Genomic DNA, 15563 nt, shown 5'->3' with positions numbered 1-15563 from the left:
TTGTAGATAAAACAGCCTTATTTAAAAGAAGATGCCATCTAGGACTTTCATAGCTAGAGAGAAGTCAATGTCAAGCTTTAAAGCTTCAAAGAACAGAGTGACTCTCTTGTTTAGGGCCTCATGCAGCTGGTGACTTTAAATTGAAGCCAATACTTGCTCATCATTCCAAAAATCCTAGGGCCCTTAAGAATTATCCTAAATCTACCTAGGCTGTCCTCTGCAAATAGAACAAAGCCTGGATGACAGCACATCTGTTTACAGCATGGTTTATTGAATATTTTAAACCCACTGTTGAGACCTACTGCTTAGAAAAAGGATTCTTGGCCGGGCATGGTGGCTCATGCCTGTAATCCCAGGACTTTGGGAGGCCGAGGCGGGTGGATCACGAGGCCAAGAGATCGAGACCATCCTGGTCAACATGGTGAAACCCCGTCTCTACTAAAAATACAAAAAATTAGCTGGGCATGGTGGCGCGTGCCTGTAGTCCCGGCTACTCGGGAGGCTGAGGCAGGGGAATTGCCTGGACCCAGGAGGTGGAGGTTGCGGTGAGCTGAGATCACGCCATTGCACTCCAGCCTGGGTAACAAGAGCGAAACTCCGTCTCAAAAAAAAAAAAAAAAAAAGGATTCTTTTCAAAATATTTCTAACCATTGACAAGGTACTTGATCACCCAAGAGCTTTGATGGTGATGTACAAGGAAATGAATGTTGTTTTCATGCCTGCTAACATAGTATCCATTCTGCAGCCCATGAGTCAAGGAGTAATTTCAACTTTTAAGGCTGAACTTTCAAATTACTTAAGAAATACATTTCATAAGGCTACAGCTGCCATAGACAGTGATTCCTCTGATGGATCTGGGCAAAGCACATTTGAAACCTTCTGGAAAGGATTCAATGTTGCCATTAAGAATATTTCATGATTCATGGGAGGAGGTCAAAATAGCAACTGGGGCTGGGCGCAGTGGCTCACGCCTATAATCCCAGCACTCTGGGAGGCTGAGGTGGGCGAATCAAGAGGTCAGAAGTTCGAGACCAGCTTGGCCAACATGGTGAAGCTTCGTATCTACTAAAGATACAAAAAGTTAGCCGGGCGTGGTGGTGCATGCCTGTAATCCCAAATACTCGGGAGGCTGAAGCAGAATTGCTTGAACTTGGGAGGCAGAGGTTGAAGTGAGCTGAGATTGCATCATTGCACTCCAGCCTGGGTGACAGGGCGAGACTGTCTCAAAAAAAAAAAAAAAAAAAAATAGCAATCGGGAACAGTGGCTTATGCCTGTAGTCACAGCACTTGGGAGGCTGAGGCAGGAGGGTCGCTTGAGCAGGGAATTTGAGACCAGTTTAGGCAATACAGTAAGACCCTGTTTCTACAAAAAATTTTGAAAATTAGCTGGGCATGATGGCACATGCCTGTGGCCCCAAGCTACTCGAGAGGTTGAGGTGGGAGGATCACTTAAGCCCAAGAGGTTGAGGCTGCAGTGAGCTGTGACTGCACTCCAGCCTGGGTGAGAGTGAGACCCTGCCTCAAATAAAAAAAAAAAAAGAATCAATGTAGTAAACATCACTGCTGCCTTATTCTATGAAATTGCCATAGCCACTCCAGCCTTCAGTAACTACCACCCAGATCACTCAGAAGCCATCAACATGAAGGCAGGACCTTCTACCAACAAAAAGATTACAACCTGCTGAAGGCTCAGATGATTGTTACTATTTTTCTCATAATGAAGTATTACTTTAATTTTAATTGGCAAATAATAATTACATATATTAATGAGGTACACGGTGTTGTTTTCATATATATAATGTATGGTGATCTGATCACGGTAATTAGCTTATCTATCGCCACAAACATCTATCATTTCTTTGTGCTGGAAACATTAAAGAGCAATAAAACATTTTAATTAAGGTATATACATTTTTTTTTTTTTTAATTTGGGATGGAGTCTCACACTGTCGCCCAGGCTGGAGTGCAGTGGCGTGATCTCAGCTCACTGCAACCTCTGCCTCCTACGTTCAAGTGATTTTCCTGCCTCGGCCTCCCTAGTAGCTGGAATTACTGGCTCCCGCCACCACGCCTGGCTAATTTTTCATATATTTTTTAGTAGAGACGGGGTTTCACTGTGTTGGCAAGGCTGATCTCAAACTCCTGACCCTGTGATCTACCCGCCTCAGCCTCCCAAAGTACTGGGATTACAGGCGTGCGCCACTGCGCCTGGCCGAGGATGTGATGGTTAAGGAACGAACTGAAGGTTGGAAAGTTTGCCTAGACAAGAGTGTTCTAGACAGAAGAACTAACCTATGCAAAGGCCAGGGTAACTGGAGCACTGTGATAGATCAGGAGATTGCCAAAGATAAGGCTGGATAAGTAGGCAAGGGTCAGATCATGCAGATTTTGGATTTTATAATTAGAGCAACTGACATCATACTTAGAGGGCATTAATGCAGTGACATAATCTGATTTTTTTAGAAGATGGCTCTAGCTGCTGTGTAGAACATGGATTAGAATGGGGGAGGGGTGGGCACAGAAACCCAGTGAGAGCTATAGTGGTAGATAGGTAGTCTGGACCAGGTAGGTGATGATGCAGAAGGCAGGAGCAGCAATACTCTAGACATGTAGATGAGAGAACTGGTAAGACTTGGTGATGGACTGGACATAGGGAGTAACAGAGTTGGGGGTATGAAAGACAGTCAACTCTAAGAGTTTGATATGAATGGCCAGGTGGAATGAAAGGCCATTTACTGAGAGGGAAAGTAAAGGAGGAAATAACTGTAGGAGAGGAGGTTGGAAATCAAGGGTTCAGTCTCACAGGCATTAAACTTAAGATGCTAGTAAAACATCTCAACAGAAATGCCAAGCAGGGAGTTGGAGTTATCTTAGACTAGAAATGTGGGCTCAAACAATATATACTGGAGTTACTGGCTTACAGACAGTATTTAAAGCCAGAAGAGTGAAACTCCTCAGGGAGAACACACAGAGAAGTGAGCTTAAGAGTTAACCCTGGGGAACTTAGCATTTCAGAGGCCAGAGAGAAGAGAAAAAGTTGAAGAGATAAAGGAAAATAAATAGATCGTGTGCAGTGGCTCACAAATGTAATCCCCACACTCTGGAAGGCCAAAGTGGGAGGACTGCTTGAGTCCATGAGTTCAAGACCAGCATGGGCAACATGGTGAGATGTAATCTTACAAAAATAAAAATAAAAATTAGTTGCAATACCACTGATTGGATAATGGAAACAAAAAAAAAAAAAAGAAAGAAAAGAAAAATTAGTGATGCAAGCCTGTAGTCCCAACTGCTCAGGAGGCTGAGGCGGGAGGATCACTTGCGCTTAAGAGGTCAAGGTTGCAGTGAGCTGTGCTTGTGCCACTGCACTCTAACCTGTGCAACAGAGTGAGACCCTGTCTTCAAAAAAAAGAAAGAAAGAAAGAAAAAAGAAAAGGAAAAGAAAAAATAAGCATAAGCAGAATGAAGGATTATAGAAAGCAAAAGAAGAGACTGTTCAAGGAGGGAGTAGTCTACTATATCCAGTAATGCTGAGAAATCAATGAGGTCAGGGCAGGCTGTGCTTAGCAACATGGAACTTTAGGAACATGGAGGAGACAGAGATCAGACTGGAGTGTGTTGAGGAGTGAGTAGGAGGTGATAAAGTGGAAATAAAGAGTAAAACCAATTCCTCTGAGAAGCTTTGTTGCAAGGGAGTGGGCATAGTTAGGAATAGAAAAAAAGCTGGCAATTATGTGCAGTCAAGAGAAAATTTTTTAAAAGTGGTGTCTCATTTCCTTGTTAACAACTGACTCAAGTAAAATTTAAGATTAAAGGTTTTTGTTCTTAAGTCTAGGAGAGAAAAGATGTGGACATGTAGAAATGAGCCCAAAGAGTCAGGTAATGGAGGATTCACTGATGGAGCAAGACCCTGGGAACCTGGGGGTGGGGGTGGAGGATGGGATCTGGACACATGTAGAGAAATTAAATTAGCCTCTGGTGAGAGGAATAAGGACCCATGTCAGGTCAGTAATCTTGTATTTATAAGGACTTAGCATCTATAAAGCTTACTTCTACCTTAAAAAAAAAATGCACATATCCCTATGCTAACACGGAAAGATACAGCTTCAGAAGTGCCATGGTTTAAGCTCACATAATCCTGAAAGGTTTCAGAGAACTTCAGAACGCCAGAGTGTGGTCATGGCTCTAGAAAACCTGAAAAGGAGTTGTTTTAGAGCAGTGGGTAGGATTTATGGAGCATCTTACCTACAAAGGTCATAAAGACTGAAAAACTATAGGATTGACCCTTGAACAACATGGATTTGAACTGCCTGGATCTACTGATATGCAAATTATTTTCAACCAAACTTGGATCAAAGACAAAATTTACAGGATGTGAAACCCATGTATATGGAAGACCGACTTTTAGTATACGTGGGTTCCACAGAGTTAACTGCAGGACTTGAGTATGCTTGAATTTTGGTACATGTGGGGGTCTTAGAACCAATCCCCTGCATATGAGAGATGATGGTAGCTTCAAAAAGGACTCAGGTGTTAATGTTGATCGGACCTAACCTTTGTATGGTGGTATACATCTTGCAAAGCTCTTTTGCACTCATATTTTCCTTCTACCTTTATAATATCCTTAAAATGGCTTCCTGAGGACAGTGGGAGAGGATCATCATCCTATCGGATAGATGTATGCACGGGTTCAGAGAGGCAGATTAAAACACTTGCCCAAAGTACTACTTGCCCAGGTGGTGGAAGTAGGGTCTAAATCCACATCCTCTGGCTCCAAAACCAATGCTGATTTAATAATTAAATCTGTTACTAGGTAACAAGTCTGCCAAGTATTTACACCTTAACCTTTTGGGGTTAATGTCGAGAAGAGCAACCAAGTTCTCTCACAAAGGTATCATGGAGTGCTGGGCTGAAAGAATCACTGATAGAGTCAAGTAAGAGATCTCAAGCTCTAGGCCTCAAACTTGGGAGCACCCAAGTGACAGTCTGTTCACCTGTATGACTACAGAGGAAAGATATGAGCTCGGCACAGACATTGAAAGTAGGTGTCAAGAAAATTCAAGGTTGCCAAACTCCTCAGTTACTGAGACTGAAACACAAAGGAACAGTCTCTGGCACTGTCTGATGAAAGCGGAGCTTTTGTTCTCTTTCTGGTTACACAATCTAGAGCACAGTTTCTCAACCTTGGCATGACTGTCATTTTGAACCAGGTAACTCTCTGTTGTTGGGGGGCTGTCCTGTGCATTATAGGATGTTTAGCAGCATCCCTAGTCTACCCACTGGATGCCAGCAGCACACTCTCCCTGCCCCAGTCTCAGCAATCAAAAATGTCTCCTGACATTGTGAAATGTCCCCTGGGAAGGGGCGGGGATCGCCTCTAATTGAGAACCACTCATCTAGATGGATTCCACTGTGACTGCAGAAGGCAAGGGCATGCAAGGTAGCTCTACAAAGAACATGAGGAAAGCCTACGAACATATTCTTTTTCAAGCAATAGTTTGCACAATTTTTACAAGAAACCTCAAATGCTCCATAATCATGCTGTATCATTTTTTTCTTTACTTCCTTTTTTTTTGAGACACCGTCTCACTCTGTCATCCAAGCTGGAGTGCAAGTGGCGCGATCTCAGCTCACTGCAATCTTTGCCTCCCAGGTTCAAGTGATTTTCATGCCTCAGCCTGCAGAGTAGCTGGGACTACAGGTGTGCACAACCACACCCAGTTAATGATAATCATGCAGTATCTACCAAAAAAAGTAGGCCTATCCCAAGGGATCACACCTTACTTAGATGAATGGCTTCTGGACACCGCTCAGTCAGTCGTGGGATTAGAAAAAATGGACTGGGCCGGGCGCGGTGGCTCAAGCCTGTAATCCCAGCACTTTGGGAGGCCGAGGCGGGTGGATCACGAGGTCAAGAGATCGAGACCATCCTGGTCAACACGGTGAAACCCCGTCTCTACTAAAAATACAAAAAATTAGCTGGGCATGGTGGTGCGTGCCTGTAATCCCAGCTACTCAGGAGGCTGAGGCAGGAGAATTGCCTGAACCCAGGAGGCGGAGGTTGCGGTGAGCCGAAATCGCGCCATTGCACTCCAGCCTGGGTAACAAGAGCGAAACTCCGTCCCCAAAAAAAAAAAAAAAAAAAAAAAAGAAAAAGAAAAAATGGACTGCTAATTGCCCAGCAGGAAGGTGCCTCTCACATTAAGATGAGATTGATTTTGCTCATGGCTAAGAAGAGGCTAAAAATCAAAACAAAAAAACACGAAACTCCCCCTTCTCAAATCACATTCCCTTTGTGTCCCAGTGCCCATCTAACATGGGATTCTTCCCATTTGCCATGGAGCCTCCTTCTGCTTCTGTACTGCAGAGGTAATTCTCCAACAAATTCAGAGAGAACCCACACAGCTGTCACGAGCTGAGGGTGCCCCAAGCAGCGTGAAGGTGCTCGAAATTGGTAATACCCTGTCCTCGCTAACACATGTGATCAGCAAGCTTTAGGATGTGTTAGGAATTCTTTAATTGCAAATATTCTGAAATTCAACCCTCCCATCCTAGAAGGTAATCATGAAACAAAATCTTGTAAAACATGCTAGAAAGGGAAGGTTAGAGGAGGTGGCCAATATTCATTGTGCAATGACTCCCAGTGTTTTGCACTGAATTGGCTGTGAACTTATGTTAAGTCCCTGGTTGGATCACAGCTACACGCAGTAACCAAAGCGACTGCCACAGTATGCAGAAAATCGGACACACGCACCCTGGCCCCCACATGCTTGTCAAACCATCCTTCTTCTTTCTATTCTATGGAAGGGGGTCTACATCCTTCTAGTAACCTATCTCTACCAATGGGCTCAAGGCAGACCCAGCCTGTGCTGCTTGAACCACCCTCTACCAGAAGGACAGAACAACACCCCCACAAGGCCAGCAACATCCCGCAGTTGGCTGTACGATCTCTTTGAGAATGGAACACTCAGTTCTTTGTCTGTTTTCTTGTTTTACAATTATTTACTCTGCCCATAGGAACCTGATGGGTTTTAGAACACTCGGCTCAATGGCGTTATCCATCTTCCCATCCCTGTGGCGTCAGAGCATAATGCCACACCCTAGCAATCCAGGCCTTGAGAAGCAAATATTTTCCGAGGGTGTCTTCAGAGAGAATCCATGAAATAATTTTGACTTTACATGTTCTAAGTAAAGGATTTCAGCTGCAAAGAGTAATATATGGAACGCTTACGCTTTCCCAGTTTCATTTTTCAGTTGGCAGATGCCTGTCCTCCCTTACCCTAAAATCTTGTAAAATACTTTTCGGTATTCCTGTTGGTTTGCCAAGCTATGCTATGCTGTAGACAAAATTAACTTTTTAAACTTTGGCACATGAATGTTTGAAACAAAACGCTGTTTTAAAATATCTATGCTATATCACAGACTGGGTGGCTGGGCTCCAGTAGACTCAGGACAGAATCAAATTATTGTAACCCAAGTTCCAATCCACCTTGAGGTTCCCACATTGCCACCGCCAGACCTGAACTCCCTAAGGGAGAAACGCGCCTTGTTTCATGGAGCACAGGTCTGGCACAAAGAAGCCACTGTAGGCCAGGCATGGTGGCTCATGCCTGTAATCCTGGCACTTTGGGAGGCCAAGGTGGGTGGATCACCTGAGGTCTGGAGTTCAAGACCAGCCTGGCCATCAGGGTGAAACCCCATCTTTAAAAAAAAAAATTTTTTTTTAAAGTTTAAAAAAAATTTAAAAAAAAGAAGCCACGGTAAAAGTTTGTTGTTTAAAAGAACAAGATGGACACTGTATCACATCAACAATAAGATCTGTGTCAGGGTGGCTGTGATGGCTCATGCCTGTAATCCCAGCACTTTGGGAGGCCACGACAGGCAGATCACTTGAGGTCAGGAGTTCAAGACCAGCCTGGCCAACACAGTGAAACCCCATCTCTACTAAAAATACAAAAAAAAATTAGCCAGGCATGGTGGCATGTGCTTGTAATCCCAGCTGCTAGGGAGGCTGAGGCATGAGAACTGCTCGAACCCAGGTGGTGGAGGTTGCAGTGAGCCGAGATCATGCCACTGCACTCTAGCCTGGGTGACAGAGCAAATGTCTATCTCAAAACACAGAAGGCCAGGCGTGGTGGCTCACACCTGTAATCCCAGCATTTTGGAAGGCCAAGGCAGGTGGATCGCCTGAGGCAAGGAGTTTGAGACCAGCCTGACCAATATGGTGAAACTCCATCTCTACTAAAAATACAAACTTAGCTGGGCGTGGTAGTGGGTACTTGTAATCCCAGCTGTGAGGGAGGTTGAGGCAGGAGAATCACTTGAACCCAGAAGGCAGAGGTTGCAGTGATCCAAGATGGCACCACTGCACTCCAGCCTGGGCAATAAGAGTGAAACTTCATCCCCCCAAAAAAGATCGGTGTCAACTGTGAAGGTCTTTGTGATTGTTGCTGGAGCAAGGGATATTCTACTTTTGCACTCCATTAAGTTATATAAAGAAACAAAAGACTCTGAACAACAAAACAATCTAGTCTATACGTCTAAATAGCCTGCTTATACCACAAAAAAAAAAAAAAAGAAAAAAAAATCTAGTCTAATGATTTGTAATGGTTTCTCTTCTACAGACTCTCTAAAAGAATATTATTATTTTTGGCCCTTCTAAAACATAACTAAAAAAAGTCTTAAAATTCTCAAGCACATTATTTACTCCTTTAGAAGCAGAATTTATAGACAAGGAGAGCACAGACCAAATCAATTTTAAAAATTAAAGGGGAGGCCGGGCGCAGTGGCTCACGCCTGTAATCCTAGCACTTTGGGAGGCCAAGGTGGGTGGATCACGTGAGGTCAGGAGTTCAAGACCAACCTGGCCATCATGGTGAAACCCCATCTTTAAAAAAATTAAAAAAAAATTAAAGGGGAAAGAAAGGTGCACATCTAAGGGCTGAAGTCATTGCTACCCAAAGCTCCCCCAGTTCGGTTCTTGACCTTCAAATCCTGCAGGAGGGTAATTTTTGGATGAGGGATTATGCCTCAGCTACTCTGGTATTTATAAAACATTTTGGCAGGTGCTCCAGGCAGTCTATAATTAGTGAATATGCCTCAGAAATGTAAAGTGAACTCAAAGGGTTTCAAATGCCAACAGCCAGCCCCCTGAATACTGAGCTCTGTAATCACAGGGCTGCCATCATCTAGATAACTTGGTGCTGGGTGCCCTGCCACAGAGCACACGTGTGCACACACACACGCCAGTTCTGAAGAGTCTTTTTTTAAACCTCTAATGGCTTGACCTCAACACCTGCTACACTTCCTGAAGACAGACAGGCTCTGGAGCTCCACTTGTTCCTCGCATGCGGCTGCACTTTCTAGGAACGACCGCACACACGCAGACGCTGGCCAGCTGCCAAGGCGGGGGCAGCCCAGCCGCCTCGGGCCTGAACTTTCCCAGCGCTGTCAGGGCAGGATCCCGCTATGAGCTGACTCAGCGGCCGGTATGGAACTCTGCCAACCACACAGCAGTGCGGGGGCAGCCGGCAACTCACAGATGTTTTGCTAAACCAAAGCAATCAGTGGGAGGCGGGTCTGGGCTGGCGGCCAGGGTGCTGCTGTCGTGGAAGTTGGGATTCTCTGATTCTAGTCCAAGCTCTGCTGCTAACTCCCTGGGTGATGTGAGCGAAAACCTCTGTGCATCTCAGTACCTCTCCTACTTCGGAGGCATATCTATGTGATGCAGGAGAAGATGGCATTGTTTACATAAAAGAGCTCCCCGAGCACTATTACCTACCATGTGCCTGGCACTGGACAGGCTTTCACGTGTGCCAGTTCCGTTAATCCTTACAACATCCTTGGGAGGCGCTTTCATTCTTTTTATTTCACAGATGAGAAGATAACAGGTTCAGAGCAATTCAGAGCCCAATAAAAAGATCACAAGGGCAATCAACGGAAGTGACAGGATCTGAACCCCACTTCTGACTGCAAACACTACTGCTGTAAAACTCAGATCTACTGCACAGGCCTCCTGATCCAAGATGTTTGATTTTTCAGGTTCCAGAGGACCTTTCTTATATGACTTCTCAGTTGCCCTGTGAAAACCCACAGCTTTTCACAAACGATTTCCAAACAGTACCAATGGATCACAAGAAGTGTGTGTGCTTATGCAGGGTACCCAGGGACTACTGGTTTTATCACGAACTCCCTTCCTAAGCACCAAAAAGTCACTCAACCTGGAACAACTTATTATCCCTCCCACTCTTTGGGTGAAGAAAAGCTATATTGTGGGTCACAAAGAGAAGATGAATCAGGGAGTCAAAGGCTTGGCTAAGAACAAAGATTCCCTAAGCTCCACCCTCCAAGACAATTCATTAGGACTCTGCAATCTGTATTTTTCACAAAGCTCCCTAGCTGACTCTGATGCTCAGCCATTTGGTAGTCACTTCAGCTTTCCTTGACTAAAAAGGAAATTTTGAGGTCTACCCTTCCCTGTTGTCGAGGGGATGATGTAAGAGTGAAATGAAATCATGTCTACAAGGCTCTTTGTTGGAAAATATACATAACACAAGTGCTTCTTTTCAGCTGTGTGTAGGTACAAAACAACCAGCTGTCCTTAAAGAGCACGATCCTGGGTTAGCCTGGAGCTAAGAAATTGTCTAAGCAAGAATGCTCTTTTACACTACTGTGAGAAAACATAATTATTAGAAAAACTCTAATTAGTCACACATCTCATTTTAGATATTCCTCATGACATTGTTGCAACTTCATCCTTCCTTAAAAAAATGAGATTGTATTGACATTCTTTCCCATCAAACTTGGAAAAACCTATACAGGGCCGGGCGCGGTGACGCACGCCTGTAATCCCAGCACTTTGGGAGGCCGAGGCAAGTTGATCACCTGAGGTCAGGAGTTTGAGACCAGCCTACCCAACATGGTGAAACCCCATCTCTACTAAATACAAAAAATTAGCCAGGTGTGGTGGCGCATGCTTGTAATCCCAGCTACTTGGGAAGCTGAGGCAGGAGAAACACTTGAACCTGGGAGGCGGAGGTTGCAGCGAGCCCAGATGGCGCCATTGCACTCCAGCCTGGGCAACAAGAGCAAAACTCCGTCTAAAAAAAAAAAAGAAAAAGAAAAAAAAACCTTTATTAAGAGTAAGATACATTTCATTGCTTTAATGAAGAAGACAAAATATTAAGTAAGAAAAAATTCCAAGTCTATTCATGTCTAGGTTGTTGGTCACTGAAGTGGGGTGAGAAGGCACAGACTGGCACAGCCCCTGACGCTGTCAGTCCAGTAACCCTCTCCAGCCTTTAGGAAAAACAAACAACCTCCCATACCAGAAAGACTGACCTGCTTGAGCTGCTCATCCAGACTCCAGTTCGGCTGCCCGGCTGTGGAGACAGAAGGTGGGGCCTTGGAAGCATCTTTGGTATGGTCTTCTTTAGGCTGTTGTCCATGCGGTGGGAGCCCTGGTGCTGGAAGTAGATTGGACATGGGTGCCACTCTGGGATCTTGGCGAGCTACTTGCTGCACATGAAAATATTTTGAAGCAGCCTGGGTTTCTTTCTCAGCCACCTCTGCAACTTCATCATCCCCATCCTCATCCTCCAAGCCTCCTTCCTCTTCCTCAGGCTCTGAGTTCACGTTGCCCCGTTCAAAACCTTGGGCCACTGCTGTGGTGGCTGGAACTCTGGCTGAGGGACCCAAGGGAGTGCTGCCAGAAGGCCTCCCAGGTGTGGCAGAAAGGAGAGTCGGCTGTGTGACCAGCTTTTGGGCATACAAGAACTGGGCTTCTCTCATCTGCTGGCCCTGCTTCTCTCTGGCATCCATCTGCAGAGGAGCCAGGTGCGGCTGCTTCTGTTGCTGCTGCTGCTGCTGCTGCTGAAGTGGCTCCATTACTGCCTCAAGCTTCACCCACAGAGCGGCATGACTCTGAACCTGGGCACAGTCCCCCAGGCACACTGGGTCTAAACCTTAAGTGATTAACAGAAAGCACAAAGAAGGAGGGGAAAAAACAACTATGTAAAACAGGTATACAAAGGTTTCCTTTCCTCCAGCAGAGGGCCGTGAGTTCCGAACGCTAAACATATGCTCCCAAACCTGAGTTTTAAGATGAGTGAGTTGTGGGGGTTTTGTGGGTGGGTAGGAAAAGTGTGAAGGAGAGAAACAGGATCTAGAGGGGAAACAGGGAATGAATCTCAGTAGTAGTAGCAGCAGACTACTGAGTAGCATACTATTAAAAGAAATATATCCAGCCAATATCTAGTCTGCTAACATGTGTTCTGATCTCTCTTCCTCTACCTTATCAAACATTAATCTGTGACTGAATTAATGTTACCGAACATTCATTACTGAAAAGGTAACTGGGTTTGCACTGTAGCAGAAGCTGTAATCGTGCAAACAATAACAATGAAGGGAAAGAACAGCCTGCCTGCAAAAGAGAGACTATGTTCCCAAGCCCATCAGGGAAAGGTATCACCTCTAAGCTAGACCCAGAACTATCAGGCAGACGGTTTTCCTCTCAAAAGAAAAAGCAAGACCAAGCAAGCTGCTCTTGGGTTTAAACTTTTCAAATTTCCCAGATCAAATTGCCAGCCTGCTTGTTGAGTAGACTGAGCCATACTAACTGGACAGTATAGCCTCAGAAAGAATCCAATTTCAACAACATGAAAGAAACACACAAGGAGGCAAGAGTCTCAAATTGCAATCGTCACTCAAAAGCAAACGGGGGAATTCCTCTGGAGATTTTAAAGTTAATTAATTTGAAACAGATATCAACACTGAACAACAAGTTAATGCTGCGTTGCTTTTTTTTTTTTTTTTTTTTTTTTTTTTTTTAAATAAACAGCCAAGTAAATCTCTTCACATCCCCTTTCTTTCTGATTCATTTCTACTATGATACTCTCTGGCAAATACAAAAAGAAAAGGCTTTCGGGCCAAAAGCATTCTGGGGGCAGGTTTATCTGCATTCTTACCAATCAGTCTCCAAACACACATCACTTTCACACCCTCTTCTTTAGCTCCCCACCTCTCCCCTGCAGGCCCTCAACCCAACAACTTCACTTATGTTTCTTCAGCAAGTCTCCATAACTGAATAGATGACTATGCAACGGCAAATTTTAGGTGAACAGGACTTCCAACATGGCGTACAGTTTTGTCATCACATGAAAGAGGCTGTACTGCACATGTTGGGACTTGATATCTGCATTGTTCCAGTGTTTTAGGATTGGGTCGAAAGACAAAAAAAACTAAAGTGTCTTTATTTAGCATCTTCAAGAATTCACAGAGAAGTAATCACATTTTTAGCAATAAAAACTGCTTGGATTTAAGATTTTTTTCCAGGTTACAGTAAAAAAGGTACAAGTTTTAAAGCTAGGCCAATTAGGAGAGATAAAAATTCTCATTTGCTGTTTATCTTATAGCACTGTTTGTGTCTTTTGTATTTCTGTGAAAGATTCGAATTCCAATTTGCCTCTTACTGCCTTTACTTCCTCTCTTGGCACTTTAGAAGTGTGAGTTACGCTTACAGCAATACTTTCATTCTGCTTTAGCTCTTCTTACAGTGTAAAAAAGTATGACAAGATTTACATCCACATTAAATTCAGTTGGCAAAAGTGTTCATTTCAAATGAAAACAATTTGGGTCAAATAAAATTACAGAATAAAGCAAATAATTCGGTGATCAATTTAAATATCCTCATAGTCATTACAGTTAATCACGATCGGAATAATTTCTAAACCAAGTCCTGCCAGTCACTGAACAACTGCTTCTTGTCTTGTGGCACCATCTTCTCTGAATGCTGTCCCCAGCAGAGGGGGAGGTGTCCCTCCCACAGCCTCTTATAGTAAGACTGAGATGACTCAGTTCTACAACTCAATACACACACCCTCCCCCAAAGAGCCCATCTTCCTGCAGTCCCTAAGCAGCCAGTGATCCAAACAATACCACCTGCCTACATTTGGAGAACTTCTGTCTCAAATCTAAACCTCTTCATCCCTTCACACGGGCCCCTCCCCCATTTCCCCTAAAGTTCCCGGACCACCAAGCCTGGTGCAACGGACTGCCTGAAGCTCTGAACCCGGCCTGCTGACCATTCCCCTACCTTTGCTGTTGGATTCTTTTGGCCCCAGGCCCCTTCAAGTACTACAGCCCACCTCCCCGGTCACCCCAGCACGCCTCCCCCCATTCTTTATTCACCTCCCCCCATCCAGCCCTATCACTTTTACCTCTACCAACCCTCCCAGCCAATCCGCTGGCTCTTCTCCGATGGCCCCCACCCCATCTATCTGCGCCCACTCAGCTCCAAGGCCCCTCGCCGTTCTCATCGCTTTATCTCAAATGCCCTAATGGGCACAGGGCGCCCGGGCTCCCGCGGCGCTCTCACTTTCCTTCACTGTCCCCGCGCCCCCGGCCCGCGCCTTCCCCTCTCTCTCCACACCTGCCCCGGGCCCTCCACCTGCCGCAACCTCCGCTCCCGCCGCGCGCGAGGGAGCCGGGACCCGTGGCGCTTACCTGTGCGGGGCGCTCCGGGTTTTCGGGCGGCGGAGGAGGCGGCCTCTCAGGCCCCGGCGCGGCAGTAGCGTCTCGGACTCCTCCGCAGCCGGGGGCCACAGCCGGGGCGGGGCCCGCACCGGAAGCGGCGCCGCGGGGCCGGACCGCCGGCCAGGGGCGGGGGCGGGGGAGCGGGAGGGCGGGGGCGGGGCGGGGCGGAGCCAGAGGGGGCGGGGCGGGCCCGAAGCCGGAAGCGGCTAAAAAGGGACCGAGGGGTGGGGCTAGGCGGAAGTGACTCCTTGGGACTGCGCCGCCTGACTGAGTCTTGGGAGGAAGCGGGTGGAAGCGGGCGGAAACTTCGGCCAATGGCAAAGTGCGGACACGGGGGGGGTTCCGGTGTGAGCACTTCCGCGGGGAGTTGAAAAGAGCCGGGCTAGAACGTTCTGAGCGTTTTCTGTTGCGGAGGTTGGTGTTGCTCAAGCGGCTGCTTGAGAGGAAAATAAAGAAAGAACAGAGGGGCGTGGGGTTTGCCGCTGCTTCAGTCCCTTCAGTCTCCTGCCTTCAAGCCGGTCTTCCTCAGGGATTCCCGCGTTTAGATCAGCTTTTCTCTACACTTCTCTGCCCATTCTTGGGACAGAACCCTGGCTGTCCTGAGAATGTTGCGTCCCTGGGAACCCTCTCACGTGAATTAGTATTCTCTATTCTCAGTTTCCAAGGGTCAGGATTATGTGCCAGGTGCTGTCACCTCTTGTAAAAACACTTGCTTCTCCGACCCTTTCTCTTAGACTCTGCCACCTGTTTCACCCCGCTTGGAGATAATCTGCCCATCTGTGTTATCCAGCTCCTTGTTATTATCCCCTCTATCTTCCTTGACAATTTGAGAGCCTATATGGCCAACCCATTCAACATCGGGCCTCGTCCTTAGCGACCCTTATATCAACCTCCCAATCCCAGTCAAAACCTGGACCTTGTCCCTCTAAACACTATCGCGTTAGTACTCAGTACTATTTTTTTTTTTTTTTGAGACAGAGTCTTGCTCTGTCGCTCAGGATGGAGTGCAATGGCGCGATCTCGGCTCACTACCA

General features: G+C 46.0%; 1 protein-coding gene across 3 annotated transcripts in view; it reads right to left on the bottom strand.

Moving 5' to 3' along the window:
- Positions 1-14653, bottom strand: part of ARID3B (AT-rich interaction domain 3B) — a 65422-nt gene extending 50769 nt beyond the window's left edge. For all 3 annotated transcript variants that reach the window (XM_032244828.1, XM_032244829.1, XM_032244830.1), the window contains exons 1-2: positions 14500-14653; positions 11338-11960 (exon numbers count right to left, since the gene is read on the bottom strand). In XM_032244828.1, coding sequence (XP_032100719.1) covers positions 11338-11883 — 546 coding nt within the window. In that variant the 5' untranslated portion in view covers positions 11884-11960; positions 14500-14653. The remainder of the gene's footprint in view (positions 1-11337; positions 11961-14499) is intronic.
- Between the last annotated feature and the right edge of the window lie 910 nt (positions 14654-15563).

The sequence above is a fragment of the Sapajus apella genome, unplaced genomic scaffold (genome assembly GCF_009761245.1).
Source record: "Sapajus apella isolate SASKATOON/1434 unplaced genomic scaffold, GSC_monkey_1.0 scaffold55, whole genome shotgun sequence".
NCBI classification, from domain to species: Eukaryota; Metazoa; Chordata; class Mammalia; order Primates; family Cebidae; genus Sapajus; species Sapajus apella.
Note: the sequence above shows the minus strand (reverse complement) of the source record. Positions and strands in the feature narration are given on the sequence as shown.